General features: G+C 44.7%; 1 protein-coding gene across 4 annotated transcripts in view; it reads right to left on the bottom strand.

Moving 5' to 3' along the window:
* Window positions 1-1,303: 1,303 nt before the first annotated feature.
* SIPA1L1 (signal induced proliferation associated 1 like 1) overlaps window positions 1,304-16,169 on the bottom strand; it is a 131,538-nt gene continuing 116,672 nt past the window's right edge. For 2 of the 4 annotated variants that reach the window (XM_063088672.1, XM_063088674.1), the window contains 7 exons: window positions 14,854-15,093; window positions 13,913-14,078; window positions 9,457-9,703; window positions 6,300-6,446; window positions 4,720-4,834; window positions 2,282-2,366; window positions 1,304-1,636 (listed from right to left, as the gene is read on the bottom strand). In XM_063088672.1, the coding sequence (XP_062944742.1) occupies window positions 1,493-1,636; window positions 2,282-2,366; window positions 4,720-4,834; window positions 6,300-6,446; window positions 9,457-9,703; window positions 13,913-14,078; window positions 14,854-15,093 (1,144 nt within the window). In that variant the 3' untranslated portion in view covers window positions 1,304-1,492. The remainder of the gene's footprint in view (window positions 1,637-2,281; window positions 2,367-4,719; window positions 4,835-6,299; window positions 6,447-9,456; window positions 9,704-13,912; window positions 14,079-14,853; window positions 15,094-16,169) is intronic. The other 2 variants (XM_063088673.1, XM_063088675.1) reach the window with 1 other exon arrangement.

Genomic DNA, 16,169 nt, shown 5'->3' with positions numbered 1-16,169 from the left:
CTGTAGCATAAAAATCTGGTGGGTTGGGGAAGAAAGGGAAATCCACCCTGTTTCAGGGGTGGAGAGTGGAAAGAGTTGAGATTACTTGGGGCAGGGAACTTCCGAGCAGATGCTGCTAGACTGCTAAACATTCCCTCAGACCAGAGTCACCACTGAAGGGACAGAGGAATCAATTTGGTAACAATTATGAAGGCAAGAAACAAGGGGGTGTCCTCAGGTCTGTCAACACTGATCGGCCTGTGCTCTGCAGTAGTGAGGGTCTTGGGACAATGGCCCAGGGCCCCAAAGCAGCCTGCCTCACTAGACAGGAAAAATAGCACATCAATAATTTCTGCAGCAGAATCCTTTGGATGGTCACGAGCAGATGCAGAAAGTGCCGTGCTTAAATTTCACACTGGGACATGCAGATTTCAAAAGCCCATTCTATTATCACAGTCATTGCTCCTAACAAGCAGGGATTAAAATTCACAATTTAACATTCACTGTTAGCTTTTCCTAGTTACAAATACTGGTGAAGTCTTGCTTTGGAGAGGATTTATTAATTTATTAATAGTCATGTTGCACAAGCTAAACAATTTTGTCACATTTTTTTATCTTTAAATATCTCAAACAAAAACTATATATACTTTTGACGAAAATGCGTACAGAAAATAAGATTTTAGTTTGGGGGATTCTGAAACCAATTAACGTTTAGAGCCAGGAACCTGTGGAGAGGTTGATTCCAATTCAGTGGGGCTCACTTCAGCCCAACAAAAAGGAGCACTGGCTCTGAGGAGCGCACTTGGGACGTCTCCCTGGGGAAGACGAGGACAGGAAGTGACGTCACAATGCAGGATGGAGAGGGGCGTGGCCCACAGGCCTGCCAATGCCTCTGGTTTACAGCTTGCTGCTGTTAAATGAACCCCGATCCTGCTGGTCTCTGGAAGACAGATGCAAACAGCCTGGCTCATGCCCGAGTCACTCGAGAGGCAGGCATTTTCTGACAGCACCTCCCTCTCCGGGCATTTTAGGAAAGAAGGTAAGGAAATATCCCTCCCCACTCCCCAGATAAACAAGGTAAAAAAAAAAAACCCTTTATTTTCCTAGGAACAATGACATTTGTCAGGCTAATGAGGGAAAGCTTGGGTTACCTGAAATAGATAAGAAAGCTGATGGAAACAGAGGCAGATGGGCCAGTGGGCACCCTGGTCCCAGGCCCAGTTTCTTTTTAAATACATAACAGATAAAGATATTGTGCAAAAAAATAGACATTCACATTTTAGCAGTTAAACTTTTATTTTTCTTTTTAAAATTTTTATGTTTTTGTTTTTCTTTTCTACAAAAGGCAGATGATGATTGTTGATCTGCAATTGTGTTGTGCACTCCCCAAGAGGGGGCAGAGTGGAAGCTGGGAAGGTGCTCTGAGAAGCTTTCAACGGCACGAGGAGGGGCTTCTGCGCGTTCACAAGAGCGAGCATCCCTGGGCCCCTCCTCCTTCCCACCTCCAGCTTTCCTAGCTCAAGTCTATGGTATTGAAGACCCATTCCGTGAACTTCTTCAGCTTGTCAGAGGCATTCTGGGACTCCTCCTGTAGCCTCAGGTTGTCCTCTCGCAAGTGCTGAACTTCTGCCTGAAGGTGGGCTTTGTCTTCTTTTTCCTGGGAGGTAGAGCAAAGTAAAGAACTAAGAGGTGTGGCCCCACCTCACCCAGCTCTTAGAAGTAAGTAGTTATGGGTCCTTCACCTATTTCCACACTTCGTCCCACTCAACACCTGCACACACGGCCTGGCACTGGGCGCTAAGACACTCTGAGCCCAGAGAACAGGGCTCTCAGAGACACTCACCACTACGGATTAGCTTGGAATGTAAATACACTAATGTGTATTTTAGAGTCTTTGTTAATAGGATTGTCTTAAATTTTAGGCAATTGTTTTGGAAGCTGCTGTCTTGATATAGTCAAAGCCACCCAAGAAACAAAATATTCAGTTCTCTTGGTGCAAGAGCCTGACTAACATCAACTACATGGGGGTCTGGGCTATTGTCACATTATATAAGGGGAGAGGGCCCAGAGAGGGCTGGCTGAGGTTCAAAAGCTTTCACAAAAATGGGACCAGTCTTTCTACACGTGACAACAAAGGCCTTCTCGCCCTGTGTGTGCCAGTGGGAGTTGAGCTACACACCCCTGAACACGCGTGCAGGGAAACACCCACAGCCTAGCCCACTAACACTACTTAGAAACGGTCCTCACAGTTCAAGGGCAGTTTGTACAGACTGCGCAATTTGCTTTGAGGAGATGTATTTACCTTCTTCAAATCTTCCCGAAGCATCTTCAGCATACCTTCCAGCTGGTCCACTTTAGAAGCCAGAGTGGGAGAGGAATCTTTACTGCTGGGAACAAGAAACAAAAGACCATGTTGGCAGGAGCCTCCATGGCTGGGTTTGTTTGTGTTTTTTATTTTTATCTGAGCAGGCTGTATTTGTAAGATGTTTTTCAGTGTCAAATTACTCAGTATGATGATCCAATGTGCATTTTTACTTAAAATAAAAAAAATTTTAATAAAAGGTGATACTAGCTTGAACTACAGCCAGTCAATAGCTTCCTTTGTTAAAGATGCTTCATCTTCACAACAAATAAAGGACAATAAGTGAAAATGGTCTCTTTGGCAGTATAAGAGGTACTTTCTGGCAGACATAATTGTCAAACAGTAAAATGATTCCTCAAGGATGCTTTGGTATCCCGTTAGTGGACTTTAAAAGAGAACTACTCCTCTGTGTGTGTGTGTACAGGGGGTGCTGATGTAGGATCTGCATTCTGGTTCCCAAGAAAACAGTCTGTAGCCACTCATGCAGCTGCAGCTAAATTATCATGCTCACATCTTAAATGCTAGTCTACATATCTTAAAATATTAAAATAAGACTACATGTTTCAAAAGCTTGTTAGTCTCAGCTTAATGTCTTAAATTCTGTGCTGTCATGATCAGCAATTTTCTCATATTTCACTTAAGTACCAATAATGCCAGCTAGTGGAATACCCAAAGCATCATGAGCTGAAGGACGAAAGGCCACCCAGCTAGCCAGCTGACATGGCTGGAAATGATCCTACCCCGACCCCAGAGCTGAGGACCACTGTCAACTTTTCTTCCCCCACTCTCCTCTACCTGAATTCAAGCTGCCAAAAGTGTCCTGAGTGGGTTCTAGCCAAGGCGCACAACCTCAGAGTGACGCAACCGAGAGCCTAAGGTCTTGTGCTGGGAAAAGGTGCAGCTGCCTCTTTCCAGAAGCCAAAGGGGCAGAGGTAGTGACTCTGAATTTTCTGAACTATGAAATAAAAGATATTCTTTACTTTAAAAATCGAAGTTCAAGTTTGACCTAAAATGAAATCAAAGTTCAAGTTTGACCTAAAATAAACCGTGTGTTCTGCTAATTCTAAGACCACAACAGGCCCAAAAAGCAAAAACCATAGTGGCATGGAATGTAGCAAGACTGCAGACCCACGGAATGATAAAGACCTCCCAATTTCTAAGACAGAACAACCAATTGAAGGTTGGGCTTTAAAAGGGAGTGGCCAGCTGCAATCCACAACTGCACAATACAAGCAAAAGGAAAGCGCCAGTCATCACCCTCATCTTTTAATAATCCTTTCTCAGGAAACAGTTTGGCTCACTCAGTTTTCGCTCACTCTTTGTTGGAGGCCCCGTTCTAAGAAGGCAGCTTTTGGACTCTCCTCCGATTCTGAGATTTTTTTTTTTTAAGTTCCCAGCCAAACTAACTGCCATTCTCCTCACCTGCCATCTGTCCAAGTGATAAGAGCGGATGCAGCATCTACCTGCTGCCGTCCTAAGAAAACAATCCACTCATTACTTGTGCACCTTCTCCACTAAGAGCACTTCCTTGCACACTTGTTCAGAGAAGTCCTCAAGCACAAGTCCCATAGTGCATCTGTGCAATCTAGATCAATCTCGCTTTTCCTGTTATGGTCCGTTTCTGACCAAGTTTTACAGATACCTGGATTCTTAATCATCTCAAAAGGTTTTAAGGGAACAGATTTCAAATTGATAAAATGATTCTGCTTCTAGAAGTGCTTACTAAATAGTCCACAGCTGACCCCTGGGATGCTTTAATATATGGAAATATCACACATTATCTAACAACATCACCATTTGAAACTGAGAGGAAAATGGAGAAGTCAGTACTCTGCAAAGGTAAATAGAAGTCATAAAGTCCATGCTCTCTGCTCAGAAGAAAGCCCTCTGGACCTCAGTTATTGCTTATTTACCTTTTATTTTACATATAATCTTAACTAACCTAGTGAACCAGCTTTCTAATATAGCAGATTTGAGGTAGCATATCGGGAGCCACTGAGATGCAGGCATACTTATAAGCATGACCATCAGTGACAGCTGGGAAGACACTAAAAACCAAACTCAAGGACTAAACAGCACAGGAGCCCAGGGACATTTAGTGCCAATGATTTCTCTTCCCTTATCCAGTAAGCCCTGAGGGCACATTATGGGGTTAAACAATAATGAATCTTCATAATTATGACCGAAGTCTTCAAGAACTGTTTAACTGTGTTTATAGTATTTGGTTACAAAGCCTTCTAAAATGTAAAGTGTCTAGTACTGCAGTGATGAGCTTCAATCAACTAATCCATGTGGCTTCCATCTCCTCGTCCCCACATCTGTCACTAGCAGGTGTGACCCATGGTGCAGAGTCATGCCCTCACCACCGGCTGACCAACCTGCTGTAAGACTTCATCTGGGCCAGAGCCTGGTCCTCAAGCTGATCACTGTTGGATGCAGCACTCAAGGGGCGATGGTTTTCATCACTAGCAGCAAAAAATGAGGCTCTCTGGACTGGAAAGGAGATAAGAAACCATTCAGTATTGTGGAACCACATCCCTGGGCCCTATCTATCAAGAGTCAACCAATGGTCTACATTGACAGCCAAGTCTGATCAATGTGCAGGGATGCACTGGAAATCTTATTTCCCATCCCTCATGAGGAAAAATATTTGTTTTAGCTGTAAGAGGATAGCAGCGTTGTAATTTCCCTTTAAGAAACAGTCATGAATCAATTTTTAGTCTCCTTTTTCCCTTATTCAATAAAGTAGCATTCTGTTAAAATGTTTCTATAGAAACAGGCCTCCTGCCAAACTTCTATACCAAAGCTTTCCACTCAGCAACGATACAAATGCATTAAAGAGCCAGTACTAAGCTTCTTGTAACTTATTTAAGTATGTTTTCCACAAGATTGTTGGCCACTTTGGTGGGCTTTAACTTCAATTCACAATCTGTTTCAAAATATACCAATTTACAATTTAAGCCTAGAAGACAAAATCAAAATATAAAAAGTCTCTTATTAAGAAAAAATTGCTACCATTTTATATGAAGAAGATTGACCAACAAATTGTAAAACTCAAGTTAGTACCGGGGAATTTCCATCAGCTAAACAAACACTGAGGTTAAGCGATGGGGATCTGCTGCTGACTGCTCCATGGCTGCCCGACTTCTGAATTCTGTGCCCAGTAAATTCCCCCCGAAATTGGCACCTGACTGAATAAATAGCAATGTTCAAAAATTCCCCCAAGTAAAAGCAATAAAAACAAAAGAACCAATCATTTGCTATCATAATTTTATAAAGAACATTTATGTACCAAAAATTTTTTAGATTGGTAATGTTAGAAAAAAGCCAGTCTTTACTCAAAAAAAGGACAGTTGATGACTTTATGTCAATACACACACTGCATTACCTTTAGCTTCTTTATTTCGGCAGACCAGACCAGCACCAGGGTGAGCACCCGCGTTTAGGAACCACCAGCCTAAGGCACGCACATGGCCAGCAGGTCGGCAAAGGGACACGTGTCGGGAGGATGGCCGAGGCAGGACGGGGCACGGCCGAGGAGGATGAGCATCCTGACGCATTGCTGTGCGCTAGCAGCAGCGTCTTTACGACATGACGAAAAGCCCTCTCTGGATACCTGTTCTTTTCAGTCAAGTGACAGCTGGGATTCCTCTATGCTCTGCCCTTCCCATACACAGAGGAGGTGAGGCATTTGTGCTATGAATTCTTATGGAGAGGAAATACTGGGTCCAACTCGTTAAATAAAACAATATGTGCCTAAGTGCCCAGCCGAGGGTCTGGCCCCTACTGAGTGCTCAGTAACTGCTAGCTCAACTGGTGTCTGGCTGCACTGGTGAGATGGTATATTGTCAGTGTGTCCAGAGAGGCAGAGTGGACAGACTTGATCACACCACCCGCCCACTTCAGTGTGGCCCTGCAGGATCTTGAGCTGTCCTATCTGGATCTTTGGTGGACTCACCCTCGTAGGCTTTGGCAGCATCTACCAAGTTGGACCAATCCAAATCCGCAGCAGCGTCAGGCAGGGGCATCAGGCCGGGGTCGGGCATGGGCTGCCTTCGGGTCTCCTGGATGTCAGTGAGGGAGCTGTCTGAGGCCGAGAACTCACCTGCAGGAAGGGACAAGGGATAAGAGACATCTTGTGCCCCCAGGAGAACCATGCAAGAACTCACCCATTCCCTGCTGCCACAATAGATTTGTAAGCCATTTGCTACTGGCATCAACGTCTAGTCTAGCAAGCCATTAGTGGCTGTTCTAAAGCTGACCTGAAATAGGAACTGACTTCGTCCAGTCTTTCTTCGTTTTTTTTAATAACTTCCCACCACCTCTCTTCCAGTAATGAGTGTCCTGGGAAAGCTGGTTTTGCACTGAAGCACTATGTCTGTCTGGTGTCCACAGTGGGCCCAGGGCAGCTCCAGTGTCCACTTCTCCTTCACAGAGTCCAGGGATTCAGGATGGGAAGAAGAGTCTTACTTCAACAGATTGCTGGATTTAGGGGACAGACCAGGGTGTTTATTCCTATTAGAGGGGACAGCAGGGCTTATTTTTGTCTAGACGGGGAGCCAGGATCTGACCCCAGTCTCTGTGGACTCTCTGTTTCTCTGTTACTGGTGAGACACAGATGCATCCCTGGCCACGTCTTCCCTGCATCCCAGTGGTGGCCACTGGTTTCCATGCGGATGTATCCAGGGTGGTGTGAGCATCAAATCAGATGACATGCGAGCGCCAGGTGACTGACACGGAGTTAACACAGGAAGGTGATTTCAGGGTGCTATGGCACTACTGTCCTTCCCAAGGACTCTTTGGATTGGTTTTGGGTTATGGCAGTCTAAAACCCCGAGCAATTACTAAGGCAATGATTTGTTGAATACAAATGTTAAACACTGTAACAACAAACTGACATCTTAACAACTAACCTTTGCCTAGCTTGAGGCAGGGAGGAATAGGCACAATGGGCCACTCCATGCCACTTGAGGGACTTGCTACCACTGCTCAAGTCATGTAGGCAGACAACAGAAAGGGAGGGCTGGTGGGGGCCAGAAATGTTAATGCTTCAGCAGGCAGAAGCTGGGGTGGAAACAAGGTTAGAGGGCAGTGCCATGAGCGGGACTGCCCTTGGAACCTGACTGTCACATCAACACACACAGCTAGCCAATAGTAGTAATCTTCAGTTAAAAATCTAGGAGTTAAGCCACATATACCTGTTTACAAGGAGTTAAAAAATTTGGCTTATTATGATGCCTGGTAGGCCAGAGTATATTTAGCGCTTGTTTTCCCTTACAGATTACGTAAAGAACTGCTCTGAAGTGCAGCTGCTGGTTATTAATGTGCTTAAAATTAGCAAGATTATGAGTAAATGGAAGTCAACAAATACCGCAACGTATTAAATGTTCAGTTCTATATAAACTTGCTCCCACCAAGGGTAAGAAGGTGGAACGGATAACTTTGTGTTACAGCTCTGCTGCCCTTTTATTTCTGAAGCCCAAATTTCCCTATAGGAAAAAAAGAAGTCACTATCCCCATCCCCGAAGCACATTTCAGGAGTCATTGCCAAATGAGGCACGGGCTGAAGCATCACTCCAACAAGCTCTGCTCAGTTTCAGACATGAAATCACCACAGCTGCTGCCCAACTTTCAGGAAAGCAAGAGGAGGTGACGGGCAAGTGCCCAGAGGGCCGCTCTTCCCTTCCCTTCCTTCCCCACCGCCTTGGAAGACCCACGCTGGGCCTTTAAGCCTATGCTTCCTTGGCTGGATGGTGACTGTGTGAGAGGCAGATTTCTGGGTTGTGCTCTCTGAATGTAAGGCTCTAGAGGGCAGAGCCTACTTTGACATGACACATAGACACAAGACTTCATGAAGGGATTTTTATTACAGCAAAGGTAAAATTAAAAGTGCAGGGAAATGAGAGAAGCATTCGAGGTAGGCAGGAAAATGTAGGAGCAATGGAATTCAGGGGAGAGTGGCCCTGACATAGGGAGAAGGGAGAGAAAAAGGTTAGGGGCATATTAGATCACTACCAAGAGGTTTTTTCCTAGAGTGCAAAGTAAAAAGTGGTCACTTTATGTGTCGACTTTGGTTCATTGGGGGTGACTTCCTAGTGCAAAGAGAAAGCAGATTCAAGCTGCAGGTGGGTGGGGGCAGGGAGCAGGAGGAAGCCAGCATGATCCTGGAGTGATGTCTGCTGTGGGTGAGAGGGGAGAAGGGGGCTGTGTTGCTGAGCAGTGCGCAGGACGGAGAAGTGGAGGAGCACGCGTGAGCCTGCCTGAGACCTCAAAAATGATGCAGGGCAAGTGGAAGCCTTAAATAAAATATTGCTCCAATGAAGCAGCAGAAGGAAAGAAATGTGGGTGTGAGCAAGCACGAGAGGTGTAAAGCTGCAGCAGAATTCGCAGAAGGAAAAGGACAGGAGGGAGGTGGGGGGGTGACAGCAGCATGTGATAAACTATACAAGGTCCCACCACAGGTACCTGCTGTGCTGGGCCACAGCCGTGAGGGAAGGTATAGACCCTGGAATGGAACTGGACAGAGAGAGGAGGAGAAGGGACCAAAAAAGGAGGAGAAAGGATCCAGAGTCCCGGAATATGGCTTTTAATAAAAGAGGGATCTAGTTAGGTCACACAGCAAAACAAGAAATACACGAAATATATGAAGGGCAAGAACACGGAGGTGCCCCATTATCAATATGCCTTTTCCTTAAATAGTACTCACTAGCCCACTGAATGAATGAATGAATGAATGAATGAGTCAACAAATGTGGGCTGACACCACCGGCAATATCCATACAGCCTGAAAAAGAGCGATGGCAAGTCTGGGTTCTTATGGTGGTTGCAGGAAGCAGTGGATACAACTCTAAGAAATAACTAATCTGGTGTTAGCTAGATTTTCCCAGTCATAAAAGCAGCTGGGATGTTTGGAGATGTTCGGCAAGTCTTGATAAGGTCTGAGACTCCAGGTGGGGTGAGGGTGAATTAGAGAGGGCTGGGGGAGCAGAAATAACATGTGCAGGGAAGCAGTGCTTCCTCCACAGACCATCCTCTGAGCAAACTGAATGGCAGCCATGTCTGGGGACACTGCTGTCACCACAGGCCTGCTCAGCTGGGACTGAAATTACACTTACCATGCAATGACTTCATTCCCAAGGTGTAAGAAGGCCTCCTCAAGGGGAGAGACTTGGGGAGGGAAGGGTATGTGCTACTGAAGAGGACGTCATTGGGCAGGGCTTGGTCCAGAAGCGAAGCCCTTGAGGTGAAAAAGTGCTCCCTCTGGCTGCTGTAAATGCTCTCATCCGACAGCGTTCTGTGCAAGGCCCGCCTCGAGGTAGGGGTGGTGGGGAAAGGAGATTGAGGAGAGGAGAGCGCGTGGAACTGAAAAAGATAAGACAAGAGAGTCAACCTCTGGTTCTGATACCTGAGACCAAAGTTGGGGGGTGGGCGGGGCGACAAAGTCACTGCCCTAGACATGCCCCCTCCAGTCCTGGGAGCACCTGGCAAGGGGCCTGCACAGCCCCACCATGCCTACATCCTCAAAGCCCAGTACGCTGCCCACAGCCTGTCAGTGCTCAGATGCAGTTCAGATGTGTGATTAAGAATATATGTCAATATTACGTGGTTAAGAACAAGACTTTAGGGTCAGACAAATGTGAGTTTTGTTGGAATCCTGTGTCTTTGATCAAATCATGTAATCTCTCTGGGTCTAAATCCTTGTCTGTAAAATGGAGGCAGAATCTCTCTCAGGATTTTCATAAAGATTAATATGAAATGCTAGACTGATCGCAATAGCATGTATCAGTGGTATCATAAAGTCATGGTTCCCAGAGGAACAGAGAGTCACAGCGCCAGGAAGTGTATGCTCAGAAGCTTGCCAAGTGAGACCATGTTTGCTGGGCAACAAGAGCACTTGATCATCAAAATATATTAACTCAAATAATAGGTGGCTCTTGATAAACAAGAACTACTAAGTTACATTAATTGAACCCCTCGAAGTAAATATATTTCATGAGTTTCAGGGAGAATCTATTTTGTGAAGATGCATCTTTATTCATGAAATAAGAATAGGGAAGTCAGTTTTATAAATGACAAATATTTATGTGTAAATGACAAATATTTATGTATAAATGACAAACAGTTCCAGACAGGTGTACCTCTTGGTGTCTTTTGTTTTTGTGACCAAATTTGGTTTTACTTGAGATTTTTCTGCAAATAGCAAGCTTTTGAGAATCCTTTCACTGAGAAACAACAGACACATTAAAAATATTTAAATATCCAGCAACCTGAAAGCCAACAGAGTATGTTATCCTTATCCAGTCCCTCCTAGGGATTCCCTGTCACCTCAAGAGGAGAACAAGGTGGAGTGAAGGTGTCAGGAGATCTGAGTCACTGCTGGTAGACAGTCATTGCGGGACTTTCCACGACACTTTGAAGGGGCAGAGGGAGAATGAATCAGCAATGGCTCCCTTTAGGAGGCTGACTACAGACCAGAAATCCAGAGTTGATGCTCAGGCTCGCTCATGTGTCCTGGGGCCTAGCACGCTCTGTTCAACAACCAAGGGTTAATCAAGTGAAAGTTACGTTACCTTCAATGTGGTGTGCACAGCTGCTGTACAAATATGGAAAACATATTAATCAAACACAGTGTAAATAAGCCCACAGTGTAACCGACTGGGTAGAAACTCACGATGAGTTAAATACAAGGTACGTACGTGCTTGCCTAGAAAACTGAGCTGCTGTGATAAACACTTTTTGAGAGAGAACTTTAATGGAAGTGATAATTCAATTTCCTTCTCACTTTATGGAGAAGAGAGTGGACACATAAGAGGTTAAATGGCTTGCTAACTGCAATTTTTTTTTTTCTTAAATAAAACCAGATCATCTCTCCTGCATCTGCAAGGTTCCAGCACTATCACATAAAGCTCTTGCCAACAAGCCCAGATCTCAGATCTCTGTGTTCAAAAACTGCAGCTAAACCTTTTTTAGAACCTCTGGTTCGGCAATTTCCCTTTCCAGAGAGTATACCCACCCTGTTGGTTTTACAGAAGAGAAATTCTCCACCAATTCTAGTTGCAGGATCTTTGGGAAATATTAATATACTTCAAGCCTCTTCCTTTGATCTATCTGAGAGTGTTGGTTGGCGAACAGGACTGATGGTTTGCACTATTGCCTGTTCACTCCCCAGATTGTATGCTGCCCTGAGGGAAAATAAGGTTACCCCATCTCTGCTTGCCAGTGAAGCTGTTCAGAATGTTATAGCTCTGCTGTCATTCTTGAGGCAGGAGCTATGCAGCAGCTGCATGGGGCCTTACTGCCACCCACCTCCCAGCTACATTCGTCTCTCTCTGCTGGCAAAGGAGCCTGGGGGTGACCCTTCCATCTCATATTAACAACAGCTAATAGGTAGCACTGGCGATCCAAGAAAGCCAGTGTGATGTGTGAATGGTTCCAAGTATCACAGCTGAGAGTCAGCCACTCCTTATACCCTGAAGCCTGATGCAGTGGCGTGGAACCTTTAGCTAGGAGTGGCCGGAAGACTTCTCAAGGGCACACTGGCCTTACTGACACAGCAGAACCCTGGTCATTTGGATGATGACACTCAGAAGACACACGGAGCTATTTAACTGAACTCATTTGAAACCAAACGAGCCCAAAAAGGATGAAACTGGAGAGAGAAAACTGAGCATATTTCCAGCTCCTGCTTCCAGCCTTCTTACTGTGATGGCTTAGCCAGCAGAAGGATTTTCTTTGCAGAGGGTCTCACAGTAACACAGTCACAACATAAAGAAAGTGCACCCCTGTTTCAAACAAGAATGTTAAAGTAATTCACTTTGGAAATAAAAGGCAAGACCTGGAATAAGGGCAAAACAGATATCTGCCTCCAATTATTTCCACTGCATGAGTAAATCAAAAAGAATAAGAGTTCTGAGCTGGCCCCTTGCCAAAAACACTAAAATAGGAATTGGAAAAAAGATATTTTTCAGGGCAGGTTTTATTTTCCTCTAACCTCAAAAGAAAAATCGGAAACAATTTTTATTTTGAAACTGGTACTTAAAAATTTTAATAGACCTCTTTGGATTTTGATGGATAAAGAAGTTTCAAGCACTATCTTTTGCAAGGTTGCTACGGAAACCATTTGTACCCTGGATGATGAGTCAGAACCGCTGAGCACTGTCTTATGAAACAGAAATTACAGACATCAAGAATGGCTACACTTATAAAATTAGTAACATAATAAACCATGTTAATAAATCATTTATTTCTCAGCAAACTCCAGAGTGGTCCTTGGGGTACATTTAATTCATATAAATGTTGATTTTTAAGTTTATGAGGTGAATCTGACCTATCTGGGGAAAAACGCCCATGCACATTTGCACACACAAGCACAGTAACGGGAAAGGCTGAAGGTGACAAGACCATGTGGTTCCTCCAGCCTGGCGTGCCTCCTGCCCTCTGAGCACAGCTGAAACTGGTTAGTTATTAAGGAAATATTCTAGCTTCCATTTTTCAATCAATTCTTATAGTTCTTCTTAAAGTGTCCCAGTCACCTCAAACAGACTACAAATCATTGAACTAAGAACCTAGAGAACAGAAAACTTCAAAGTTTACTGCCATGACCTTCCTAGGGGTGGACTCCCTTCTCTTGGGGCTACCCAATACACCTCAGACAGGTATACCTTATACTCAGAGTGAAATACCTTCAGGCCCAGCTCACTAAACACAGCCCCAATCCCTGGGAACATGAGATTGCACATTTAGAGGACAAGAAAGCTGAGAGCCTCTAGTCAGCTTCAAAATTCTCCCAAGCTGAGGTGAGCAGAACAAACCTTCTCGTGTGGTCATCCAAAGTCTGGCCACTGACACACAAACTTACTGGAGAGGGAGACTGGGTTTTAGAGAAGGCATTTACAGTCTGGAATTCTGAGAGTGAAATAGAGAGGAGGCTTTTATGAAGGAAAGAGAGTCTGGAAAGTTCTGAGGGTATGTATGTAAACTTAGTTTGCTGGACCGAAGAGGTGGCTGCTTGTTTACTTTGGGGTGGTGGGGATAACGGTGGCCGTCCATCAGGCAGTTCCTCTGAGTGACTGAAGAGCACACCATGTACAGACAGTAGGTTTGCTGGCTAGGGTCGGAGCAGAGGCGAGACCAGAGTGCAGTGCTGTGGGCATATGGGCAGGAAGAAATTTAGGAGGAATCTGTGAGAGGAGGAGGACCCTTTGGAAAGGTGGCAGTAAAGCCATTATGGAGAACTTTCTACATAACAAGGGAGCCACGGGGGTGTCTGCACCATCACATAAGTGATGCTCAAGGAATCATGAACGTTGAGTGGGATACACTAGAAGAAGAAACAGCTGTGGGCGGAGGGACAGGTTAACAGAAACCAAGACTAAAGAGAGGTGGCTGCAGGGACAGAACATTGTAAGACACTGTGAATTAATTATGGGAAAAATTGGATGATGGCAGGAAGTGGGATCCAGTGAAGAGGAGCCAGAAACCAACACTTTCTGGAAGGTGTAACTATGGTGAACAGCCCCATCACATCTAGCTTCTCCACAGCTGCTATCTACACCAAGGTCTATCCTGTACCTTAAAATTCTTCTGTGATTCGGAAGTTGGGCTTTCAAGGTCAATCAGTTTCTTTAGATCCTCCTCGATGGTGGACTTGGAGGTTGGCTTGGGGGATGTCCGGAGGTCCCTGGTTGAGGCACGCAGCCTGGTGTGGGCTATTTCATTGCCATCACTCTGATGACGCCTTGAAAGAAAGGAAGAGAGGGTAGCAACCAAACCAACAAGGTTAACTCAAAGGCATGACGGGCTCTGAAGGATGCAAGTCAATGGAGAAATGTATTAACGGAGAGAAAAAGAGAATTATTTTTGTTCAGTCACATCAGCATCTACTCAGATAAATGCTTGTTATGGAAACCAAACCAATTTGAAACACAAAATAAAATCCAGTGAATAAAACACTCTTTTACAGGAAACTATTAATTCTACTAAGCCAAAATTAGCAACAGACTTAAGACCACAGGGTGTAAATCCCAAAGCAACCTTTGCCCAAACAAAAACAAAATAATTGAATGGATCATTTAATTATTTGCTATACTACTTTGTCAAAAAGTCCTTTATTTTCAGGAATACTCAGTCACTTTCTAATACTGCCTCTGTGCTTACTGCCCAGTTAAGAAGAGTTACAAGGGAAGACTGTCATTAATATAATCAAAGGGCTCAAAGGGTGAGTGTAGTCTTAGTGCAGAGGGTCAATTATTCTGAGCTGTGTCCATCAGACATACTCTTTCCTAGGAGATCTAAGGTTCTCAAGTCCCAATGTTTTACAACACGTCTTATTTATGGAATGAGGCAGAGAAATAGTTCAAGAAAAATGTAACTTAGGAAAAAAAGCAACACCCCCCCCACCCCATCCCACCCTCTCCCAGCCCAGCCTCCTCTGCTCTAAGAAACCACCCCAATCTTCTGTTCCCTGTTGCTAAAAGCAAGCCACCCAGCATGAGAAGCAAAAGAACTCTTACTTTCTTGTGTCCATAAATCCCACGGAGTTTATGGTTCCTTCGGGTTTTTTCCACCCAATCAGGTACTTGCTAGTAGCGCCCTGGCGAGGGTAGAAAGTCCTAGGGCCAGATGAGGAGGAGGAGGAGGAGGAGAAGGAAGGGGCGAGCTGTGAGGAGGTGGAGGGAAGAAGCTCTTCTTTAGGGGAACTTCTGGCACTGGTGAAGACAACCGGGCTGGCAGAGTGTCGGGAGCTCATGGTACTGAGGAGAATCAGGACAAAGACAAAGTGACCCATGTGTACACATGTGCTTCCCGGGGTCACTACGTCAGCTGTAAGTGTTGTCCAGGGTACATGTGACAGCCGCGTGAAAGAACAATGAAACTTTCATAAAATATTAATGGGGATGGCTTGGCTGGCCTTCCTTACTTTATCGATATAATTTAAATGTCTGTTCTCAAAGTGACAGATGGGAACCAGGGCTTAGTCTGCACTTTAAGTTATAAACCAAAAATAGTTACGACCGTCAGGGATACTTTCAAACACACTGGCACCACTGAAGTTTGTCATAGTGAAGTCTTGAAGTCTAGAAGTGGCAAGTGACAGAAAAGAAAGCAGTGACAGGTCTAACGGCCTCCGTGGCTGTCTGTCTCGCTTTCCTCAGAGGTGGGGATGATGGCGATGCTCCCCAGGGCCATGCTAAGGAGGGAGAAGACAGGATCAGGACTCCCGCTCTCTAGACTCACAGTCAAGGCCAAGGGGGCACACTGAGTTCTCCCTCCCCAAGCACCTGACATTAATATTGACTCTAAAACGCTGTTCGTCGCTAATTATCCTGATTTGAACACCACATATTACATAAAGGTATTGATATTCAACATGGTATCCCACAGATATGTACAATCAATGAAGTTTCAATTAAAAAAAATACAAAATAGAAAGCTATTCATTATCAATGTATTCCAAACACTGGTTAAAGATTACAGAACTAAAGTCTGTAGGACTAAAGCAGTCCAAAACTCTGGAGTTTCAAAAGAGTTCCGAAACTGAAAAATGAAGATTTTTCAAAACCGAGGATGAGAGTTCAAGTTGACTGCACAGGGGAGGAGCCTTTAACTGTAGGACTTCCACACTTCCTTCTCGTGGTCTCACAGGACCCCTACGTTCACACTATCTGAGCCCTGCAGAATTCTCTGGCTTAAGGTGGCACCAAAGATAGCTGACTCTTGCTACAGTGGACATTCAGTTATTTGAGGTTTCATTAACAGCATGTGGTCCCAAAGTACTCCTCAATGATACTTTCATTTGTCAAAAACAAATGGCCCTGACCTGAATAAG

This window comes from Cynocephalus volans, chromosome 3, assembly GCF_027409185.1.
Source record: "Cynocephalus volans isolate mCynVol1 chromosome 3, mCynVol1.pri, whole genome shotgun sequence".
Lineage (NCBI taxonomy): Eukaryota > Metazoa > Chordata > Mammalia > Dermoptera > Cynocephalidae > Cynocephalus > Cynocephalus volans.
Note: the sequence above shows the minus strand (reverse complement) of the source record. Positions and strands in the feature narration are given on the sequence as shown.